The sequence below is a fragment of the Corvus brachyrhynchos genome, unplaced genomic scaffold (assembly GCF_000691975.1).
Source record: "Corvus brachyrhynchos isolate BGI_N302 unplaced genomic scaffold, ASM69197v1 scaffold479, whole genome shotgun sequence".
NCBI classification, from domain to species: Eukaryota; Metazoa; Chordata; class Aves; order Passeriformes; family Corvidae; genus Corvus; species Corvus brachyrhynchos.
The window spans coordinates 243,041-263,946 of NW_008240089.1; the positions used below are offsets into that span (position 1 = coordinate 243,041).

At 51.2% G+C, this 20,906-nt stretch overlaps 1 protein-coding gene across 1 annotated transcript in view; it reads right to left on the reverse strand.

The window, feature by feature from the left end:
• The window catches only part of MYO1D (myosin ID), a 119,970-nt gene that overhangs the window by 50,460 nt on the left and 48,604 nt on the right, over positions 1-20,906 (reverse strand). The window contains exons 16-20 of the mRNA XM_017744754.1: positions 20,378-20,497; positions 18,994-19,138; positions 18,410-18,514; positions 11,305-11,418; positions 5,012-5,166 (exon numbers count right to left, since the gene is read on the reverse strand). Coding sequence (XP_017600243.1) covers positions 19,037-19,138; positions 20,378-20,497 — 222 coding nt within the window. The 3' untranslated portion in view covers positions 5,012-5,166; positions 11,305-11,418; positions 18,410-18,514; positions 18,994-19,036. The remainder of the gene's footprint in view (positions 1-5,011; positions 5,167-11,304; positions 11,419-18,409; positions 18,515-18,993; positions 19,139-20,377; positions 20,498-20,906) is intronic.

Here is a 20,906-nt window from a genome sequence, read left to right on the forward strand (position 1 = left end):
TCCCTACACCCACCCCAAGGGATGAGCAGCCTCTGGTGACCCCACAGAGGGGTGACCTCACTTGTCCCCTCCCAGGTCCTGCTCTGCTCAGAATTCAGCAGAAGCAGCTTTAATCCCAGCTGTATCCCTGAGTGCTGAGGGAGGCACCGAGGTGTTTTGGGATGTGCTTCCCCAGGCAAGTCTGGCTTGGTATGGAAGCCTGAGAAACCTGGGCACCTTCCACCAAACCTGGTTTTGAGAGGCTGAGGGCACAGATTTCTCCCCCGTTTTTTTACACCTGTGCACACAGATGTACATAAATAGAATTTCCTACATTTTACATCTATATTAACATATTTTTCCTCTATGCTTGCAGATATTCTGGGCACTGGCACAAGATGCCCAGAGAAGCTGTGGCTGCCCCATCCCTGGAAGTGTCCAAGGCCGGGTTGGATGGGGCTTGGAGCACCCTGGGATAGTGGAAGGTGTCCGTGCCCATGGCAGGGGTGGCACTGGATGGGCTTTGAGGTCCCTTCCACCCAAATCACTGCAGGATTCTGTGATTTGTGCCCATCTATGGATGTACATGGATTTTCCCCAATTTTCTGTATGTAATTTATGTATAAATTCCACCTGCACACACCCATCCCTGGGTTACAGTGACACACGTGCAGGTGACACTGAACCCAACACCCAAACCCCTCCACTTCCCCTATCAAAGAAATTGCTGCCACCTCCCTCATGCAATGGAATGCAGGGATGGAGCACAAGGACAGCACTCAGGGCAGGAGGAAGGGAAGGGCAGGGAATGTGATCTTCCTGAGGATCACCGGGAGCCCTGTGTGGAGCAGGACCTGGAGCCACAGCCCTGGGGCAGTGAGAGATCCCCCTGATTGAGATCCCTCTGAGTGAGATCCCTCTGAGTGAGATCCCTCTGAGTGAGATCCCTCTGAGTGAATTCCTGCCCCATCAGTACCGGAGCCAACGCTCCAGGGTAAGGCGCCAGAGCTAAGGAAAATGAATCCAGGGCACACTAATGATTAAAATTGGCTGACAGGTCCCAAAGCGCAATAGAAAATATAAAATTATCCTCAGGCAAGTGATTTTCTGCTGGAGTTCTACAGGGATTGCTTTTGACTGCTCTTTTAACGCCCCCTTCCCTCCAGGAATCCTGGAAGGAACCCAGGGGCTGAGGCTGCAGATAATGTGGGGATTAGGGAACAGAAAGCACCGGAGAGCAGGGCAGTGACTCCCTGATCCCAACGCGTGGGCAGCCAGACAGAACAAACCCTGCCTGCACCCCCGGGCAGGGAATCGGCCCTGGGAGGAGGGGAACAGAACCTGGGAACAGGATGGGCCTTGGGCACCCTCCCTGGGGACAGCTGAGCACCCCCAGGGATCAGATCACCCCCACGGGGAGGACCCGACACAGGTGGGAGCCACAGCATGGTGAGAGCACAGGGAGGTGACCACAGCTGGGTCATCTCAGGTGAAGGGCACCCAGAAAGTCCTCAGTGCCCAGCACTGACCACTCCAGACATCTTCTAGAGCCTGAGGGGCTGTGAGGATGTAAAATGGAAAGGACAAATATAATCCTCCTCTTCTACACCCACCCCCTCTTCTCCAAGAGCTCCTCAGGTCCCTTTCTCCCGAGCCCCAGCCCCTGCAGGGACACTGTGGCCACACCCAGAGCTCCCAGGAGCTGCTCCCTGCCTTGGCAAACCCAGGACGAGGGCACTGAGCTCTGAGTTACTGCAGAGCACCTCTGCTTCCTGCTGGGCACCAAGGGCAAAACACGATCCACATTTCACACACCTGCTCCTGCAAGGGACCACTGGATTCTCCCAGCTGTTCCAGGCACTCACTGCATCCCAGCTCTCCTGGGCTCTGGCAGAAGATGCCCATCCCTGAGGTGGAAACAGCCAGGGGAGCTCAGGCTCATGGGCACTGTTTTTGCAGGCAGATATGAACTTATTGTGGCCACTACACCAACACCTCATCCAGCTTCCCATCATTCCTGTTGGGAATTCAGGTGCATTGTAAAAAAAAAAACCCAAATCCAGCTGACTTAGTGGAAGTGTGACTTGAAGTCCCGTTAACTCCATTACAAACAGCTCCCAGAAGCCTCATGTTAGTTTTCCACTGTATAAACACTTATTTGTGATTCACAATCTCAAAGTAAGACAATTCCTACCAGGAATAACTCTTAAAAGACCCAGCTTTGTGAAGCTTTCATGGGTGATGCAAAGAAATGTGAACTCAGGCAAAACATTCCCAAATGTGAAGCCTTTGTGCCCAGAAGCAGCTGCAGAGTGCAGCATTGAGAGATGTCACCTCTGTAACTGCTCTGAAATGTCCAAGCTATTTCTTGCTGGAAATATCCAAAATTCCCAAATAGACATGTCAGCAGTGAAGTTCTCAGTTCAAAGAGTTTGGAATAAAAACCAAAACCTGTCAAAAAGCATCTGAATGAGAAGGTTTGGGTGTCCCCAGCACAGCTGACACCAGCAGCCTCCTCCTCCCCTTCCCTATGAACACAGAATGGCCCTGGATTCCCATGATTTTATTCCACAAAGTTAAAGGATCATTACCCACCACCCCCCACACAACCACAGGTGCCTGTGACACCTCAGCCCTGCCAAAACCTCCCAGCAGGGATTCAGGATGGGTCTGAGATGGCTGGAAACTGCTTTTAATATTCAATGAGAGCTCCACAACCCACGGGAGCTGCTCCCACATCCTGGGTGGAGCAGAGCTCTCAAACCCCACCATGGGTGGGATCTTCCCAAGAAACTGAACTTTTAGGCTCGAGATTTTCCTGCTGGCTCCAGTCTTTGCTCAGAGCAGCAGCTCCTCAGGCAGGAGGAAAAAACTGACCCCTGCCAGGGGCACATGACCCGCAACTAATCCTGGTTAATGAGGAATTCCCCCAGCGCCTCTCCAGCAAGGGGTCAGCTAATCCCATTCACTGACAGCAGCTTTTGACTCCAGGAAAATGGGAAGTGATGGAAAACATGAATATTTCCTTCTGTTTTGATTTACAGATACTGCTTTGAAGAGGGAAACCATGACATTTTATATATTTGGGAAACTAAATGCAAGTTGTCCTGTGCATTGCCCTTCATCCAGGAACTTTTATTGGATGTTGGAGAAAAATGGGCTTCTAGAGCAGCTCTCCCATTTACCCAGCTGTGCTGAGATTTGTCATTTGAAGCACTAAAATAAAGCTAATATTGTGTTAAGTGGAGCTGATCAGCACACAAATGTATTTAACTGCCATTCTCCTACAGACAGTGATTAGATGAAGCCTAATTATTTTTAAAGATAGAAATGCCATTGTTAAAATCAGTGTAAGAAACTGAGAATCAGCAGTTTCCACCTTTAGGAGAGCAGTGCAATACTTGAGGCTGATGCTCACAACATCCTTTGTTCAAGTGAAGCAGCTGTGCCTGGGGCTGAGTGGGGGACAGGTGACACAAGGGCTGGTGCTGGGGGGATCCATCCGAGCACAAGGAACAGCAATTTTGGGGAATTGGACACTGAACATGGGACCTGGATCCCTCCAGGTGCTCTCATCCTGGGAGGGGAGGAGATGATGCAGATTAAGGATTAAATACCCCCAAATTCGTGGTTTTATTAGGATGGTAAAGCCAATCACCAGGAAAAGCATGGAGAGTCTCCAAATGGGAGAAGAGACCATCTCTGGGCAGACTCCTTCTTCTCCCCTTGTCCAAATCAGCCTGCCTTGATGCCCCTGTTTTTTTCCTTTTTTCTCCCCCTTTTCCTTCAGCTCTCTCCAGGCCATCCATGGAGTGTTCAGCAGTTAATATGCTTCTGTCTCCAGTTGTGCCAATTGTGTCACAGCCCATCCCCACACCAGAGACCTGGCAAGGCCCTGAGGAGCATCAGCCACCTGCAGGTGATGCTGGATGGAAGAGCTCCAGGGACCGCAAGGATTCCCAAATAAAGTGCATTGCTTTACAGAACCTCCCGAGCCTTTGAGAGCAGCCTTTGAAATGCAATGATATTTAGGGAAAAGCAAAACCAGAGAATGTTTTCTGTCGCTCTGCAGCACTGAACTTCCCCAAACAAGTTATGCCAGCACTGAGAATTCATTTCCAGTGGATTCAGCCCCTGCCTCCAGCAGCATGGCCAGCCCTGAACTTCACCCTGTGCTGGTGAGAGGGGGCTGGACCAGCACATTCTTCTTGAATTCATGGAAAAATACCCAGGGACCTAAAGTGACCAAAATTCCCTCTTGTTTTCCTGCCACTCGCAGCTCTGTATGAAGATTTCCCTGTAAAGACTCCACTTTATCCTTTATCCACTCCTGTGGAGCATGGGACCAGCAAAGCCAAGGCTGCGTGTGCTGAGCAGCATCATTCCTCCTGGGAATTTCCTCTGGAAGAGCCAGGGAACAACCCAAAGGTCTGCTTGCTCCACACCCTGCTTCTCCCCAGAGTTCCTTTTGTAGTTGCAGTGCAGCCACTGCCTGGTGCTGGCGTGGGCAGCCTGGAATTCCCTCCTGGGATCCAGGTGACTCTTGCTGCTCCAGCTGTAGCTCCAATCCCAGATATCCCACAGCTGATTACCAGCTTTGGCTCAGGGATTTTCAAGACAGACAGACTTCAGGGAGCAGAGATGACATTTTGCAGCTCAAGCAATAAATCAGCTGCTGGTACTGGGATAGGGGGGCAATCTGAGCAAAGAAAAGCTCCATCTTAATTTTAAATAAGAAGAGTTTGGCTGTAGGAAGCCCTCAGAAGCCATTGTGACACACTCCAAGTGCATCTTCAGTGATCTTTGTCCCCCAAACACCCGTGGCTGTCACACACATATGGGGAAGGCAGAAGAGGCAAAAAGTGTTGTAGGTAAAACATGTGTCCCAAAAATGCCAGGAAAAAAGGTCAGTCTGGTATCCCGGGATTGCAGTGAAGTAACACAGCCCCAGCTGGAGCCCAGCCCCACAGTGACTCCAGGGATGACCTGGCACTTTGGAATGGTGTCCAGCAGCCCCAGCCCCAGCACTGACCTCTTGAAGTGACTGGCCAGGACTCCCACAAGCTCCCCGATCCTGCTGTCGTTGGAGGGGTCGTTACTGAAGAGACAAACGATGAGATCCTTGTTGTCTTTGGTGTGGAACACCACAAGCTGGTCCTTCCCGTTGGAGACACTCAGCCCCACCAGCTGTGGAGAGAAAGGGAGAACAGCACTGGGTGTGCTGATATAAAAATGTTGATGCCCTGCCCCTGGCAGTGTCCCAGGCAAGGCTGGACAGAGCTTGGAGCAGCCTGGGACAGTGGGAGGTGTCCCTGCCCACGGCAGGGGTGGCACTGGATGAGCTTTGAGGTCTTTCCAACCTGAGCCATTCCATGATTCCCTGTGCCTTTGCTGCTGCCAGGCTGCTTCTCTCCTCTCCAGGATGCTCCGAAGCTCCACCATGGAGCTGAGGGGTGGCAGTGGGTGGGTGGTCCCCCAGCAGCTGAGTGAGGTGAAACCACAGCAGCTTTGTGGAATTCAGAGTCTGGGAGGTGTGAGGGAGTTTCCCCACCCAGCCTGGGATGGCTCTGAGCAGCTCCTGTGCCACTGCTGTGCCCCTCTCCTTCTCCAGGGCCATGGGGCACCTGCCAAGGATGGCACCAGCTGCTCTCCCCACAGCCCCAGGTAAAAGCTCTCCCCAAAAGTTCCATGGGATGACAGCACTGGATCCCACATTCACCAGGAGTCTGCCCAACTGCATCTTCAAACCCACACACGCTGGGAAACCAACGCTGTCTGATGGCCTCAGGTTGTGCCAGGGGAGGGTGAGGTGGGATACTTGGAGAATTTCTTCACTGAAAGGGCTGTCCAGCCCTGGTTGTCCAGCCCTGGCACAGCTGCCCAGGGCAGGGGTGGAGTTTCCATCCCTGGAAGTGTCCAAAAAATGTGTGGATGGGGCACCAGAGGACGTGGTTTAGTGGGGGTGCAGCTTTAGTGGGGGCTGGACTTGATGATCTTAAAGGGTCTTTTTCAACCTGAACACCTCAGTGCCCCTGTGATTTGCAGGTAACACAAGAATTTAGGAAGAATTTGAGTTGCAAACCCTACAAAGCCACAACAATTCCCATGTTTAGGCATGGATGAGGGCTGGCTGTTCTGACAAAATAAATAGGTGCCAGGGTTTGGTTTGGGTTTTTTATTTTCTGGCATTTTCTTTGTTGTCTGCTAAGTAACTGCACTTGGCTCACTAAAAGCTTTGTCATCACCTCACTAAGGAAAAGCAGGACATTTTTAGGAGGGGCAATCTGGGAGCACAGGTTACTCAGATGAATATTAGAGAAAGCAAAAAAAGGATCTGTGCTGGGGAAACAAAGTGGATGGAGGGCAAAAAAAGCCTCAAAAGGCAACTACAGCAAAGCAGAGAAAGGGAAATAGAATAAAATAAATAGAATATAATAAATGGGTTAAAATAAATAGAATGTAAGAGATGGGACAAAATAAATAGAATAAAATGGATTAAATAGAATATAACAAATAAAACAAAATAAAATAAAATAAAGGTGAAAGGATGATGACTACACAGAGAACACAGAGGACTTTCCCTGCCCATTAAAGGGCTCCTTTGAGCCATCCAGAGATTTGCAGAGAGAAGCCCCACTCCCCTCCAAGTGAGAGGCACCCATAAACCACTTTGTGGAAGTTAAAGTCTCGTTATTCCCTTGTTTAAGGAAGAGGCTCCTGTGTTCCCCAGAGCCTGTGTGAGCACCAATGGAGCTGGAGATTCCCGACTGCCTGGGTTTGCTTCAGCAGTCACAATGTGTTATTTCCAAGGAAGCTGTTCCAGCAGCTCTGGATGCCTCACACATCCCAGAAAAGCCCAGCCCAGCCCACAGCAGCATGGTCTGGGCCCTATTTTTGGGATGAGACACCACACAAGGTCCAGTCCCTGGGATTTTGTTGGTTTATTACCCCAGGAGCTGAAGGACAGCAGCTGCTGCTCCTGGAACCCCGGGCAGGGCCCTCTGCTACCAGTTCCACCAGCACAGGTGGAGTTTATTCCCTCTTCAGGCTATTCTGGGGTTGTGAAATGCTTTCCAAACAAGCTCCACTTCATGCACAGGCATTAACAGCTGCCTGGCTTTATAGTGTCCCTTAAAATTAATTTGCATGCCTAAATACCCTCCTGTGAGCACAATAGCACCACAGGGACTGCTGCCATCAAGGTTTTAAATGTGCAGCGAGTGTGAAAGATGAACAAGTCGCAGTGTCGGATTTGAAAAGGTAATTTAAACATTAATTATTCAACAGAACCCTGTTAGGAGGCCAAGAGCCCTTCAAAATCTCCCCATTTCACCCCTCCCCACAAGACTCTGTGAGCGAATAAATGCAACACAAAAGAAATCATTTCAGAGAAGGTGCTTATCTCAGTATTTACCAACACTAATATTGGCCCTGCTTGAAGAGCAGGAAAAAGTCCTCAGCTTCTCCAGAATATCCTTTATTATATTCACCACTGGAGGGGAGAGGTGGCTGCAAGAGCTCTTCTGCTGCTTGGGTGCCTTTTAATTCCTCACAGCCATTACCTGCTCAGTTTTAATTCAGGTAAGAAGAAGAAGGTCACTGTGGATTGGTACTCTGAGGCAGTGCCAGAGTGCTGGCACATGGAAAATCCACAGACAGAATCCCCCAAAGCAGCTTCTCCATATGGAGAATCCACCAGGGCTGACAGGGAAGCTGCTGTTTGTCATGTGCAGGGAATGATACATTCCTCACCCAGAGCTATGGGATGGTTTGGGTGGGAAGGGACCTTAAGGATCACCCAGTGCCACCCCCTGCCATGGGCAGGGACACCTCCCACTGTCCCAGGCTGCTCCCAGCCCCATCCAGCCTTGCCTGGGGACACTGCCAGGGATCCAGGGGCAGCCACAGCTGCTCTGGGCACCCTGTGCCAGGGCCTCCCCACCCTCACTATAAAGAACTCCTTCCTTCCACCTGAGCCAAACCAAACCTGTTTAGTTGCCAGCCCTTCCCCCTGTCCCAGTGCAGAGCTGGCACCGTGCAGGGACACAAGTGACTCCAACCATGGCCAGGCAAACCTGACTGTGGGCGATGGGGAGCGATTTCCTCAGCTGAAAACAAGTTTGTGTCTGTAGCAGCCATCAGCTGACTGTCTCCAGTGAGATTTCCATGGAAACACCACCCCTGAGGATGCTGCTGTGCTGACAGGGTGCTTTGAAACGCTGACACGGAGCAGCAGAGGGAGCAGGCAGAGGATTCCAGCCGGGTTCACCTCTGTGCGTGGGAAGGACGCTCCCTCTTCCCAGAAAACACTCATCCAAACGTAGGACAGGGCTGCTCCATGGATACACATCCCAGCTCATCATCATCCATTTGCTCCTCAAAAAACCTTCAGAGCATTTCAAACAATTGCTCTTTTCCCAAAAAGGAAGGAATTTCTGTATCACTGACCAGCTCCTTCCACTGCCTCACTCACATGGTGGAAGGGCTCCCGTGAAGGGGGGGATCAGGCACAGAAAAACAGGGGACAGTGTGCAAGGCAGCTCAGGAGTGGAAAAATAACACAAATACAAACATTAGGTAACAAATATAAAACAGAACTACAACAAGGAACAAACAACTGCTCTGCAGGATTGACTGTTTGCCAGAGGTAAATTTGAGAAATCCTGGCAAGAGAAATACAAATGGAGTGGCTTCAAACTGGAAGAGAGTAGGTTTAGGCTGGATATTAGGAAAAAATTCTTCCCTGGGAGGGTGGGCAGGCCCTGGCACAGGGTGCCCAGAGCAGCTGGGGCTGCCCCTGGATCCCTGGCAGTGTCCAGGCCAGGCTGGACACTGGGGCTTGGAGCAGCCTGGGACAGTGGGAGGTGTCCCTGCCAGGGCAGGGGTGGCACTGGAGGGGCTTTAAGGTCCCTTCCAATCCAAATTCAATTCATGATTCTATGAAATACTTTGTGTCCTGTGTATGAATCAAAGACACCCCAAACTCTCTCCTTCTCTCCCTTTCCTGCAGCTCGGGGGGCTCCGGATCCATCAGCAGGATCAGTGCCCACCCCAGCCCCTGGAGCAGCCCCGCTGGGCTCGGGCAGGGCTGGGGCTGCTCCCCAGGACCACAGGGCAGGAGGAGCCGCTACAGGGAGAGGCTCTGGCCAACAGAGCTGGAATTTTACACCACAGAATTTACCAAAGCTTGTTTTAATCAAATTCCCAGCCTGGAATATTACCCTGACACCTGTTTGGGTCAGCAGAGGATCTCCTGGACCCATCCCTCCTGTGCCAAGCACTCCGGGACCCCTGGAATACCAAGGACTCCTGCTCAGGTCAAAGAAACTGGCCAAGAATCCCTGTGTGGTTGATTACTGAAGGGAATAACTGCAGATCTACCAATAAAACTGATTTGTATCTGCAGAAATGTGAGAATTCTCAGAGCAAGAGAATGGTCTGCCTGCACAGACCATTAACTGCTCGTCCTGAGGAACTGCAAAGCAGCCACACAACCAACACAGAGCCAACACAGAGCCAAAACCACAGCCAGAACACAGCCAGCACAGGACCACCACACAGCCTGCCCCGGGGCTCTCTGTAGGAATGGATATTCTATCTTAGACACACTTTTTTTTGGTGAAAAAGCAACAATTACTGACATTTCTTAGTAACAGATATTCTCTAAGTAACCTGCCATTGCACCTGACTTGCTCACCTCTGATTTTTCAGGCTTTAAGGATTTCAGAGGGAAATGTTCAGGTGACCAACAATGACCTGGTCTTGTGCTGTTGTAAATGTACAGTCTGCACCTTTACACCCATCAGGCACACAGGTACAGCAGACATTGTTCTAAACCTCTGATAAACACAGATTTCTCTCTAATCAGCCCTGCAGTCAGTGAATTTCAGTGACCTGGACACTTTGGCTAAGGTAAGAGAGGAGAAACCAGCAGTGAGAAATCCTGATGGACAAAACCCCACCTTGTCCACATCACCAAATAACACCTGTCTGGGAACAGCTGGGAAATCAGGTGTGGAAAACCCCTCTGCTAAAACGCTGTGAGTGTGCGGGCGTCTGAGCTCTGCTGAGAGGTTGGGGATGTTTGCACCTTGGTTTTCACCAGGCTGGAGGTGTTTGCACTAGGCTGGGGGTGTTTGCACCCTGGTTTGGATGGGCACACAGCCCCTGGGCACACAGCAGGATGCGCCAGCAGCCCCTCTGAGCACGGAGACACCGGCACTGGGACAGAACAGCAGCCAGGAAAAGCTCCCACAGCTGCTCAGGGCAGCTTCCTTTCAAAACAAGAGGCACTGCCATGGAGACACTGCCTGCTGCAGCCAGGATTCCTACTGGGAGCAGCTACTCCATGGATACGCTGTGCTGGGTGCCCAGCTGAGGCTGATGCCCAGCAAGGAGGGCAGGAGGAGACTCTAAACCCAACATTATGGATGCAGCCAGAGCTAATCATTGCCCCCACATCTGTGGATGAGATTTCACCCTCACCCTAATCCCATCCCTGCCCTCCCAGCAATACAGAGATGCCAGGTTTGTCACTTCTCCAAATGCAAACATCCCAACAAATCTGTGCAGGGCATTTCCCAGCAGCCAGGCAGGCTCTGGAGGCTGGAGATAACCAGAGCACTGTCACCTCAGGCTGAGGGAGACAGGCAGCTGAATCCCTGCTCCAGGATGCCAGGGAGCAGAGCTGAGGTGCTGCCCGCCCCCTTCCATCCCTGATAATCTGCTGCCTCGGCCCTGGCAGCTCCACGCCGTGGCCCCCAAGGCCAGACCTCACCATAATTCCAAGTTTAGCTTTGGTAAGATTTACATTAAGCATGAACAAATATAAAAAAAATTAAAAAAAATAAATTCAAGCACAACAGGAAGGATCAAACAATCCCTCAGAGACATGGGAATAGTGCCATAAGCTGCTGTGAAATGCCAACCCCTTCCGGGGGCAGGATCCTGCACACAGCAAAGGAAACTGAAACAGGGAGGGAGCAAAGAAGTGGAAGAGACAGTTTGGGTTTAGCTTTTATTTTATGCACTGAAATTAAAAGCTAATATGGTCAGAGAATCATAGAACATGGAATATCCTGAGTTGGAAGGGACCCACCAGGACCATCCAGTCCAACTCCTGGCCCTGCCCAGGACACCCCAACACTCCCACCCTGATGCTTTGGTGTTGCAATAACTGCACTATAACTGATATAAAGACATTAAATATATTAAAAACTGCAACCCAAGGACTTTTTCCATTTTATGGATATTGAAAATGGAGCTACAGAGTAAAGACACAGTCCTGAAAGAGCGTCAGAGGAGGATCCCCAGCACTGTACTCACGTTGTAGAGTGGGATGGTCTTCATCACCTTGTACTGCTTCATGGGGTCCATCTTGTACAGGTGTCTGTCAGTGATGAAAATGGCCCTGTCCTCCACCTTGTTAAAGCGATTCACCTGCAGAGAAACACCTGCTCAGTGCCACTGATCACTGCAGGAACACAGGAGAGGAACCTGTGCGGTGCTAAGTGCCAAACTCACACAAAACCACCCCAAACTCACACAACAAACACTCTAACAAATACCCCAAACCCACACAGCTCCTAAACAGGTTTTCTCCTTGGATCCTGGAGCAGTGAAAAGGGAACATGGTCCCTGTAGTCCCATTTTACAAACAGAGAAACGCAGCGTCTCAGAGGAGCAACGTTCCTGGTTATCCAGCAGAGCTGTGGCACCCCGGGAAGTTCCAGGGCTTCACTCAAACGAACGTTGGTGCCTGGTTATCCCCAGGCACCCCGGGAAGTTCCAGGGCTTCACTCAAACCCAGGACAGATGCTACCCCCAGCCACGTTCAAGTCCATGTGGAGCCCAATCCCAGGCTGTTGTTCCCACATTATCCACGTGCCTTTGGCACCCCAAGGGTTCCGTGGAGAATCCCTGCCCCACAGAGCCCAGGCTGTTCCAGGGGCTGGCACAGTCCAGACCTGAGGCTTTGGGCCATCCTCGTTCTGGGTTCTGGGTTCTGCCACTCCAGCCCTTGCCCCCAGTCCCTCTGCAGCTCTCCTGGAGCCCCTTTAGGACCTGCAAGGGGCTCTGAGCTCTCCCTGGAGCTTCTCCTCTCCAGTTGAGCACCCCCAGCTCTCCCAGCCTGGCTCCAGAGCAGAGGGCTCCAGCCCTCAGAGCATTTCCGTGACTCTGGACTCACTCCAGCAGCTCCACCTCATCCAGGCTGTGGGATGCCCCTCAGCACTAAACACTCACCAGGCAGGATGGGAAGTTTTGTCGGAAGTGCGTAAGAAAGTAGGACACAAAATAGAAATTGTTTTTCACTGAGGCAAAAGCAGAGTCATCAGTGTATCACAGTCACTGAGATATTTATTAATCAACTGAGAAGGGGAGACAAGGGTAAGACGTGACGAGGAGGATGAACATAAATAGGATTTTCCAGGGTGAAATCAGGAGACAAACGGGAGAACTTAAATATCCTCAGTCAGGAGGCAGCAGAGTGACAAAGTTCAGAGCAGATAAAGGCAAAAAATGCAAATTGGGGAGCTCTGTGACAGCTTTACTTTAACAGCACCGACTCAGAAAAAGCAACCGAGGATGATTTCAGACAGCTCTGGAGAGATCTTGGCACAAAGACATGAGGCAGCTCAGAGAAAGCAGAATGCTGGCATAGGCAAGGGATAACATGGGAATGACGTCCTGGGAGCCATGGGCTCACCTGGAATAGCCTGGGAAGGACCAGGGTGGTGAGCGTGAAGGAGACTGGGGTGGTTGAGAGAAGGTGAAGAACATGACTGAGGGCCTGGGAAGGCTCACAGGAAGAGATGCTGAGTAACCAGGATTATTTTAGGAAGCAGATGAATGGAAGAGAAAAGCCTAAAGGCTACAAAACACTGAATGGCCCTGAGAAATTAGGTTAGGAGTGCCTGGCTAGGAGTGCCTGGTGCCACATGTCGGGTGCTGGAGTGGAGCAGCACCAGCTCCTCACCAGGATCGGGGGCAGCTCTGGGCTCTCCACGCTCCAGGTCCTGGGAGCTGAACCAAAGTCCAGTCCCTGGGGCTGGATCTGCCCCTCAGAGCTCAGATCAATGCTGGGGGCATCGATTTACTGTGATTTGTTTGAAGAGTCTGACCCAGTGAACGCTCCCTGTGCACTGATCCTGCCTGGCTGCTGTCCCTGCCCAGCCCCGAGCCCCCGGTGACAAAGGGAGCAAACTCCTGGTGCTGTGACGCCAGAGCCACCCCAGGGCAGGAGGTCCTGTGGCTGCTGCCTGGGAAGCAGAGATGGGAAGCACACTCAGCTTTCACAGGGTCAGAAAGGCTGGAAAAGCCATCTGAGATCACCGAATCAAACTGTTCCTCCAGCACTGCCAAGGCCACCACTGACCCCTGTCCCCCAAGTGCCACATGGCTCTGAAACCCCTCCAGAGATGGGGACTCCACCCCAGTCCTGGGCAGCTGTGCCAATGCCTGACTACTCTTTCTGTGAAGAAATTTTCCCCAATATCCAACCTAAACCTCCCCTGGCCCAGCCTGAGGCCGTTCCCTCTCCTCCTGTCCCTGTTCCCTGGCAGCAGAGCCCGACCCTCCCGGCTGCCCCCTCCTGTCAGGGACTTGTGCAGAGCCACAAGGTCCCCCCTGAGCCTCCTTTGCTCCAGCCTGAGCCCCTTTCCAGCTCCCTCAGCTGCTCCTGGGGCTCCAGAGCCTTCCTCAACTCTGTTCCCTTCCCTGGACATGCTCCAGCCCCTCCAGGTCCTTCTTGTCATGAGGGCCCAGAACTGACCCGAGGACTGGAGGTCCCTCGGCAGTGCCAGCTCAGGGGACAGGCACTGCCCTGCTCCTGCTGCCACACTATTCCTGAACCAGGTGGCCTCTGGCACACCTGGACTCACCTTTAGCCACTGGCGACCAGCTCCCCAAAGGGGCATTCCACAGCAATGGAATACTGTGGGAGTTCTGCAGGCATGTTTTAAATTCCTCTTCTTTCTCGACTCCCCCTTGGTTTTAGTATTAAAATTCAGCTAAAGAAATGTACCAGCAGCTCATCTCACCTGAGGAGCAAATTCTCATGTCCTTCCAGCTCTTTCCAAGCAAAAGAGGCCTCAGGTGCCTCATGCACCTACAGTGCATTTATGTAAATAATACCTGCTGTGGGTTAAAGTAAAAACTGTCACAGTGGGGAGCAGGCACAGAAGGGACTCAGACAGTGCAAATACCAGTACTGGGCTTGTAGGAGTAAGGACAGGCCTTATGTTCTCAGCTACAGCTCATTCCCTCCCGAAGAACAGCCCTTCCCAGCATTGTGTTCTCTGCACCTTCTGGGCATTCTGTATTTATATCTTGTTGATCCAAATGCGAATCAGTCCTAGTTTAGCTTCTTGACAAGCTCATGGGGAAATGAAGGTCTGGCCTGGAGCTGAAAAATCTTCAAGGAAGTTTTTCAGGTCTCTGTCAGTGGCCTCTGGACACCGCAGGGCACCGGCCTTCGGAAGAGATGTTGCTCTCAGGGGAGCTTGGTGCCACAAGTGACAAAGGAAAAGTGGGATGAAAAGCTTTATTCTAAAGAAAAAAAAAAGAGAGTTGTTTCCTAGGTGATCCAACAAAATCTGGAGGTTTGCATGAAATATGCATTTGGTTTCTCCTAAGGCAAAAATTGTGAAGATTTCCTTTGAAAAAGTGAAGAGCACCACAATGCTCAGAAAAGATGGATTTTTCCATAGGCAGGAATGACCTGCTTCTACCTGTACCTACTGCAGGGAAGCAACCACACAGCCCCCAGCGAGGCTTCAAAGCCTCTTCAGAACCCTTCTGTAAAAACTGGTCCAAACAGAGCCCCCCCCCGTTATTATTCAGCTCAAGCTGCTGAAGTTGGGCCCCCACAGAGGCAAAGAACCAGCAGCAACTCTACCAGCAGCTCTCAAAACCTGGAGAGCAGTTCCTGGATAAATTTACTTCTTTGACTTAGAATCCCAGAATCACTGAGCTTGGAAAAGCCCTCCAAGATCATCGAGTCCACCCTGTGCCCGATGCCCACCTTGTCACCAGCCCAGAGCACTGAATGCCACCTCCAGGTGGCACCTCCAGGGATGGGGACTCCAAACCTCCCTGGGCAGCCCCTTGCAATGCCTGACCACCCTTTCCAGGAAATTCTTCCTGATCTAGAATCTTCTAGATTCTTCCTGAAGTGCTCATCAGATCAATGTCAGCCACCAGCTACAAAAATTCTGTCTCAATGAATTTAATGAACCAATATCTGCCAGGTCACAGGGTGTGCTCCACTCATAAATGTGTTTAAAAGGTGACCTCTGGGCTCAACCTGTGTCTTTTCAAGTTGCCCAGTATTTATGCTCTTATCCTGTTCAAATAAAGAAGTGTATTAGACTGCAGGTATCTGAGCATTTCCAAGAGCAGACCCTGACATTGCTGTTGACTGTCAACAGCTACGTCACACATGGTTTGGTGACTCAGTACCTGAAGGAAGCCACAAAGGAAGGCTGATGCTGCCTCAGAAACAGAACATTCACCCCAGGCTCACCAAAGTGCCCTTTAACACCTTCCCACAAACACCTTCCTGCCTCAGGGACCAGCAGGAGCAGCACGGTTTTTGTTCAAGAGTCCTCAAATAAGCTGAATCATGAAAACACACCACAGATGAACCTGAACAGCCTTTTTTGTGAATTGCTGCTTTGTTCAGGAGAATTATTTAAGGGAAGCAATGAAATCACCTGATAATTACAATTCCATTTCTGTAATTCACTCTTCAGGCCCCTGTTAAAGCTTCACATGAACCAATTTTCAGCAGAGAACACAATCTGCAAACCCACAAGGAACCTGGTTTAACATCAGAGATGTGACAAACCTGCCCTGAGCACGGGGCCAGGCTGCACGTGCCAGCACCAAGTGCCACCCTGGGCCAAGAACGTTTGGTAGGACATGGGGAAGTCAAGGCTAAAAGGAAGAAACTGATGATTTATTTGTTAAAAATTCAAAGGGAAGAATACAGCAACCAGGAGAGATTCCCCCTGCCCCAGCACTGAGGGTCACCCGGGGACTGCCCTTACTCTGGGGAAAGAGGCAGGATGGCAAAACTTGTATTTCTGACAAGAGAAGCACCTTCCTTTTAAACAGCTCAGGGTGGAAATTGTTTCCTGTGAAGGGCAAAGGGAGGCTGAGGCTGTTCCCAGCCTGTGCTGCAGTCGGAGCACGGAGTCACTCCCACTCTCCCTCAGCTCTCACTGGTGCTTAGTCTGCAGATGCAGTGTTTAAGCCAGAACAGACGACCTGAGGAAGTGCCTTGCTTGGAAAGGGAAATGCTAAATTCTCACATGTCAAATCCTTGTCCTGTTAACCTTCCAATTTCAGCAGTGTTTGTCTTCCCTGCTCTGTTCATGTCAGGCCCACACAGATATTTCCTGTCCATACAAGCAGGAAGACAAACGGTTCCCTCAGGAAGGGGTGACATCCCAGTGTGGGTTGGGATGGGATTTGTGACATGGAGATGCTCTGGGATCTCTCAGCAGGCTCACACACATCCCTGAGGATGGCACAGTGCTGCAGTCCTGTGCTCAACAGTGCTGAGATCATGGAATCATGGAGTGGTTTGTGCTTAGAGGGACCTTAAAGCCCATCCAGTGCCCTCCCTGCCATGGGCAGGGACACCTCTCACTGTCCCAGGCTGCTCCAGCCCCGTCCAACCCAGCCTTGGACACTGCCAGGGATCCAGGGGCTTCCTTGCTGATGGCTCCAAAGCCATGCCAAGGAATCCCTAACCGAGCAGGCCAGCAGGGGATCAAGTCCCACCTCTCTGAGATAAGAAAGCAACAACAATTTAACCTTTCAAAAGGAAAAAGAAGTTACAAGATAATTTAAAAACCACAAGGCTGCAGGTCTATAACGCTGCAATATTTGTGATTTCAGTTGAGCTGCCCTTTTAATGCACCCCCAGTCAGCTAAAGCTTTGCCTCTGAGAGCACTGGAAGTCTTTCAGGCTCAGGAGAAATCCACTTTATGGTGGGTAACACCTATTCCATCCCCATTCTGCTTCTGCTGTTGAAGTGCTGGCATCTCAATGCAACAAACCCCACAGAAACCGGATTTTCCCAGCACAGTCACAGTACGGAAACATGGTCTGTTGGAATACTCAGGGATTCCTTCACGCACCAAAACCAACAAATGCTGCTCCTGAAGGCAGGAGCTCTGTCCTTGCACTTATGGAACAGGATGAAATGTGGATCTGTACTTCAGGAATCTGCTTTGCCCTGTGCTTGTGCAGGAGATTGTCCTTGAGAGCTGAACCAGGAGCAAGAGAAACACAAGGACTTAAAGGCTGGAAAGCTGCATGACAGTGAACGAGATAAAACTCCCACGCTGTGTTCATCTCACACAGACCCCGAGTGATTCCCACCATTCCCATCCAAACCCACAATTCCCATCATCACCTCTCTCATGACTAAATATTGTCCTTTTTACAGCTATCCCAGTTTAGCCAGAAACTACAACTGGACTCAGTTCATTACATGAGTTAGAAGAAGAATTATTTTGTTTTCAGCCTAACTTGAAAAAAGCCAGGGGGAATTGTGCATTTCTCTGTCCCTCAGGGAGGCTCAGCCCAAGAGCTGCGAGGTTGTAAAGAGGAACTTTGGATTCAGACTCGCCCACTCCTCCTTTAATCCTGACACCACCACTCACCCAAAGCACCCATCCCAGCAGTGAACCCTGTCCTCACAGAGAACGTGCTCACAGCAACATCAAACTCCACTGAAATGCTTTTGCTTGGAAACCAATTAGAGATTTCTACTTTTATAAACACCAATTGCTGTTGAATAAACAATACAACTCGCTGCCACTGGCAAAGTTTTATTATGAAGTGAGATTTTGTGCTGCAGAATGAGTTGTGCAGATGTAATATTTGCAGAATCATAAGGAATAACTGTGCACGTGGGGACCAACTGCAATATTTAGAAATAAAAAGAATATACAGCTTCTTAAAAACACCTCAACATCCACAGCCCTGGCCTGCCACTAAAATTGGGTTTGTAAAATTAAAATATCCTTCCCTGACAGATATTTCAAATCAGCATCGGTAGGAGCTACCCACAACAATTAAGCAAGTCTGGTTTTTTAATTAGTTGTTTAGACCTTCCAATGAAATTACCAAAAAACCTAATTCCACTATGAAAAATGTCAGACCCAAACCAGTTATGCAGAATGAAATGATTTTATCATGAAATCATGGAAAGGTTTGGGTTGAAGGGTCCTTAAAGACCATTCAGTTCCAACTCCCTGCAACGAGGCCCCAGCAGCCACCCAGCCCTGGTGCAGGAGGTATCCACCCAAAAAGTCCCTGATGCAGCTCCTTGGAACTGCTCTGAACTGCTGCCCAAGCATCCCCAGGGTCACCTCCTGCTCCCACTGGGCACCCAGGACGCCCCAGCCCCGTTACCTTGCGGACGTGGCACGAGAAGAGGATGTTCATGTACTTGTCCTTGCGCTTCAGCTCGTTGGCCACCGGGGTGAAGGAGCCCGAGCTCTGGGGGCTGTCTGGTTTCTGGAAGAGCAGAGACAGGCTCAGGACTCTCCTTGGGGGGCTGGAGGAAGAGGGGCTGGCAATGGCACGGCTGGGACATGGCTCCCTCCACCCTTCTGTGCTCTGGGAAACCAAACCTTGACCCACCAAAATGCTCCAAGGAAGGATGGAGTAGAGGGAAGCAAGCAAACCTGCCCAGAGAGAATTTCTTTGTTCCTGTTCAGTCTCTGCTCTTTTCCATCCCATCCAGCATTTTAGTCTCCCTGTGAGGTCTGGCTTTGCCTGTTTGCAGAGCCAGCTGATAGCACTGCTTTAATGCTGCTGGTGCTGCTCAGGATTCACAAAAGTTATTTCCAGTGCAGAGGAAGTCAAGAGTTTGAACCCACATGAAACCCTTTCACAGAGCAAATTTCCAAGTACTTTTCCTCCCGAGAAACCAGCGCTCATTTGCCCAAATTTTCCCCCCTTCCAGCACCCTGAGCCCAGGTCCCTGCACTCACCAGTGCGATGTAGTTGCCCTGCCAGGCTCTCTGGAGGCCGATGTCAGCCCTGTGGCCCTTCAGCAGCTCCATGGCAGCGACCTTGGCCCTCAGCTGAGGCAGCGCTTCTGGGGGCACGCTCCGGATGAGCTCGGCCGCTCTCCACCTGCCACCAAACCAAGGCCTGGGTCAGCCCCACAGCCTGGAGCTCACCCAGGAAGGACTCCTGCTGCCAGAGCAGCACCACGAGGACACCCTCAGAGTCCTTCCCGAGCATTCCTAAAGATGCAAAGGTCAGCTGATGTTTTAAAGTCACGGCTCATCCAACCCTGATAGGTCTGGGTGCCACACTCCCCATCCCACACCCATGAGTCAACCACTGGTACATCTCTTTGCAATGAAGTGTTTGCTAAGCTCATTTTTGGGCTCATTTTCAGCATCATTCTCCTTTAACAGCTGAATTTGGCCCTTCAGTTCCAACTGCACCACGGGGCAGGGCAGCCCATCCATTGCTCCACACCACACCCCAGCCTGCAGCAGCAGCACCAGAGCTCCAGGATTAATGCTATAAAAAGACTTTTTAGCAACTAAAATTCTGTAGTTCTGATAATTGAGCTAATTCTGAAAGCAGGTCTCTCTCCCCAGACAGGCTGTGGGTGGATGGATGTCTCTCCTGAAAGAGACAGCTGGGGAAAATAACAAAGCTGACTTGATCTAGAGCTGCTGGAACTGCGCTGCAAGCTGATGGCTGGACAGAAGATCTCTGAAAGCCCTTCCAGCCCACATTTCTCTTGTTCAGCCACTTTCCGAAGTCATTTCTCAAACTGGAATTGTAACTGTTTTGCCTACAGCTTCCCAGAGAAAAAATGCCCAGCCTTTAGATACTGGGAGGTTTAATGAAGGTACAAACACCTGTTCTGCACACAGAACATGGGTGGCCAGGGGAACATCACTCATTTTACTGCAGAAAAACACTGGCTTACTACCAGGAGTCTTGAGGAAATCGAGAAGATTCTTTTTCTCTTCCCCCTCATCCAAGAGCAGCTGCTCCTTCCTTTCAAAACCAACCAGAAAGGCCAGGAAGGGGCCCAGGAAGGGGCCCAGGAAGGGGCCCAGGAAGGGGCCAGGGAAGGGGCCAAGGAAGGGGCCAGGGAAGGAAACTCAATGTTCATCACAGTGGAGCAACCTGGTCTGGTGGAAGGTGCCCTTGCCCACGGCCCGGGGCGGAACTGGATGGGCTTTAAGATCCAAACCATCCTGGGATTCTGTGACTCAACACTAAATGTTTGGACCAGAATTATCTGCCTGCTCAAGGGCACAGCGCCAGCGCCACCCAACCAACATCCTTCAGCCAGGTGTCCCCTGGGGCGAGCAGTGGGTGTGACACGGGGCAGCAGGGCCGTACCTGTGGTAGATGTCCTGCAGAGCCTCCTCGAAGCGGCGCAGCCCCTCGGTAGTGCCGCACGATGGCCAGCGCCGCCTTGGTCCGCCGGTAGCGCAGCCGGGCCAGCGTGCCCCTCCACACCTGTGCCAGGGACACACGGAGTCAGCAGGGAGAGCAGGAGAATTGTTTGCTTTTCTCTTGCTGTACTACACAGATTTGTAGTTTTATTTCAAGGGAAGGGACTTCCCAGTGCCAATCAAATGCGGGTAGAACATGACTGAAAACCAGCATGTCTATGACTGAGATCCCAACATGAGAAAGGCATGGACCTGTTAGAGCAAATCCAGAGAAGGCCATGGAAATGATCAAATGGCTGGAGACCCGCTGCTCTGGAGCCAGGCTGGGAGAGCTGGGGGTGTTCACCTGGAGAGGAGAAGCTCCAGGGAGAGCTCAGAGCCCCTTGCAGGGCCTAAAGGGGCTCCAGGAGAGCTGGAGAGAGACTGGGGACAGGAGATGGAGGGACAGGACACAGGGAATGGCTTTCCCCGGC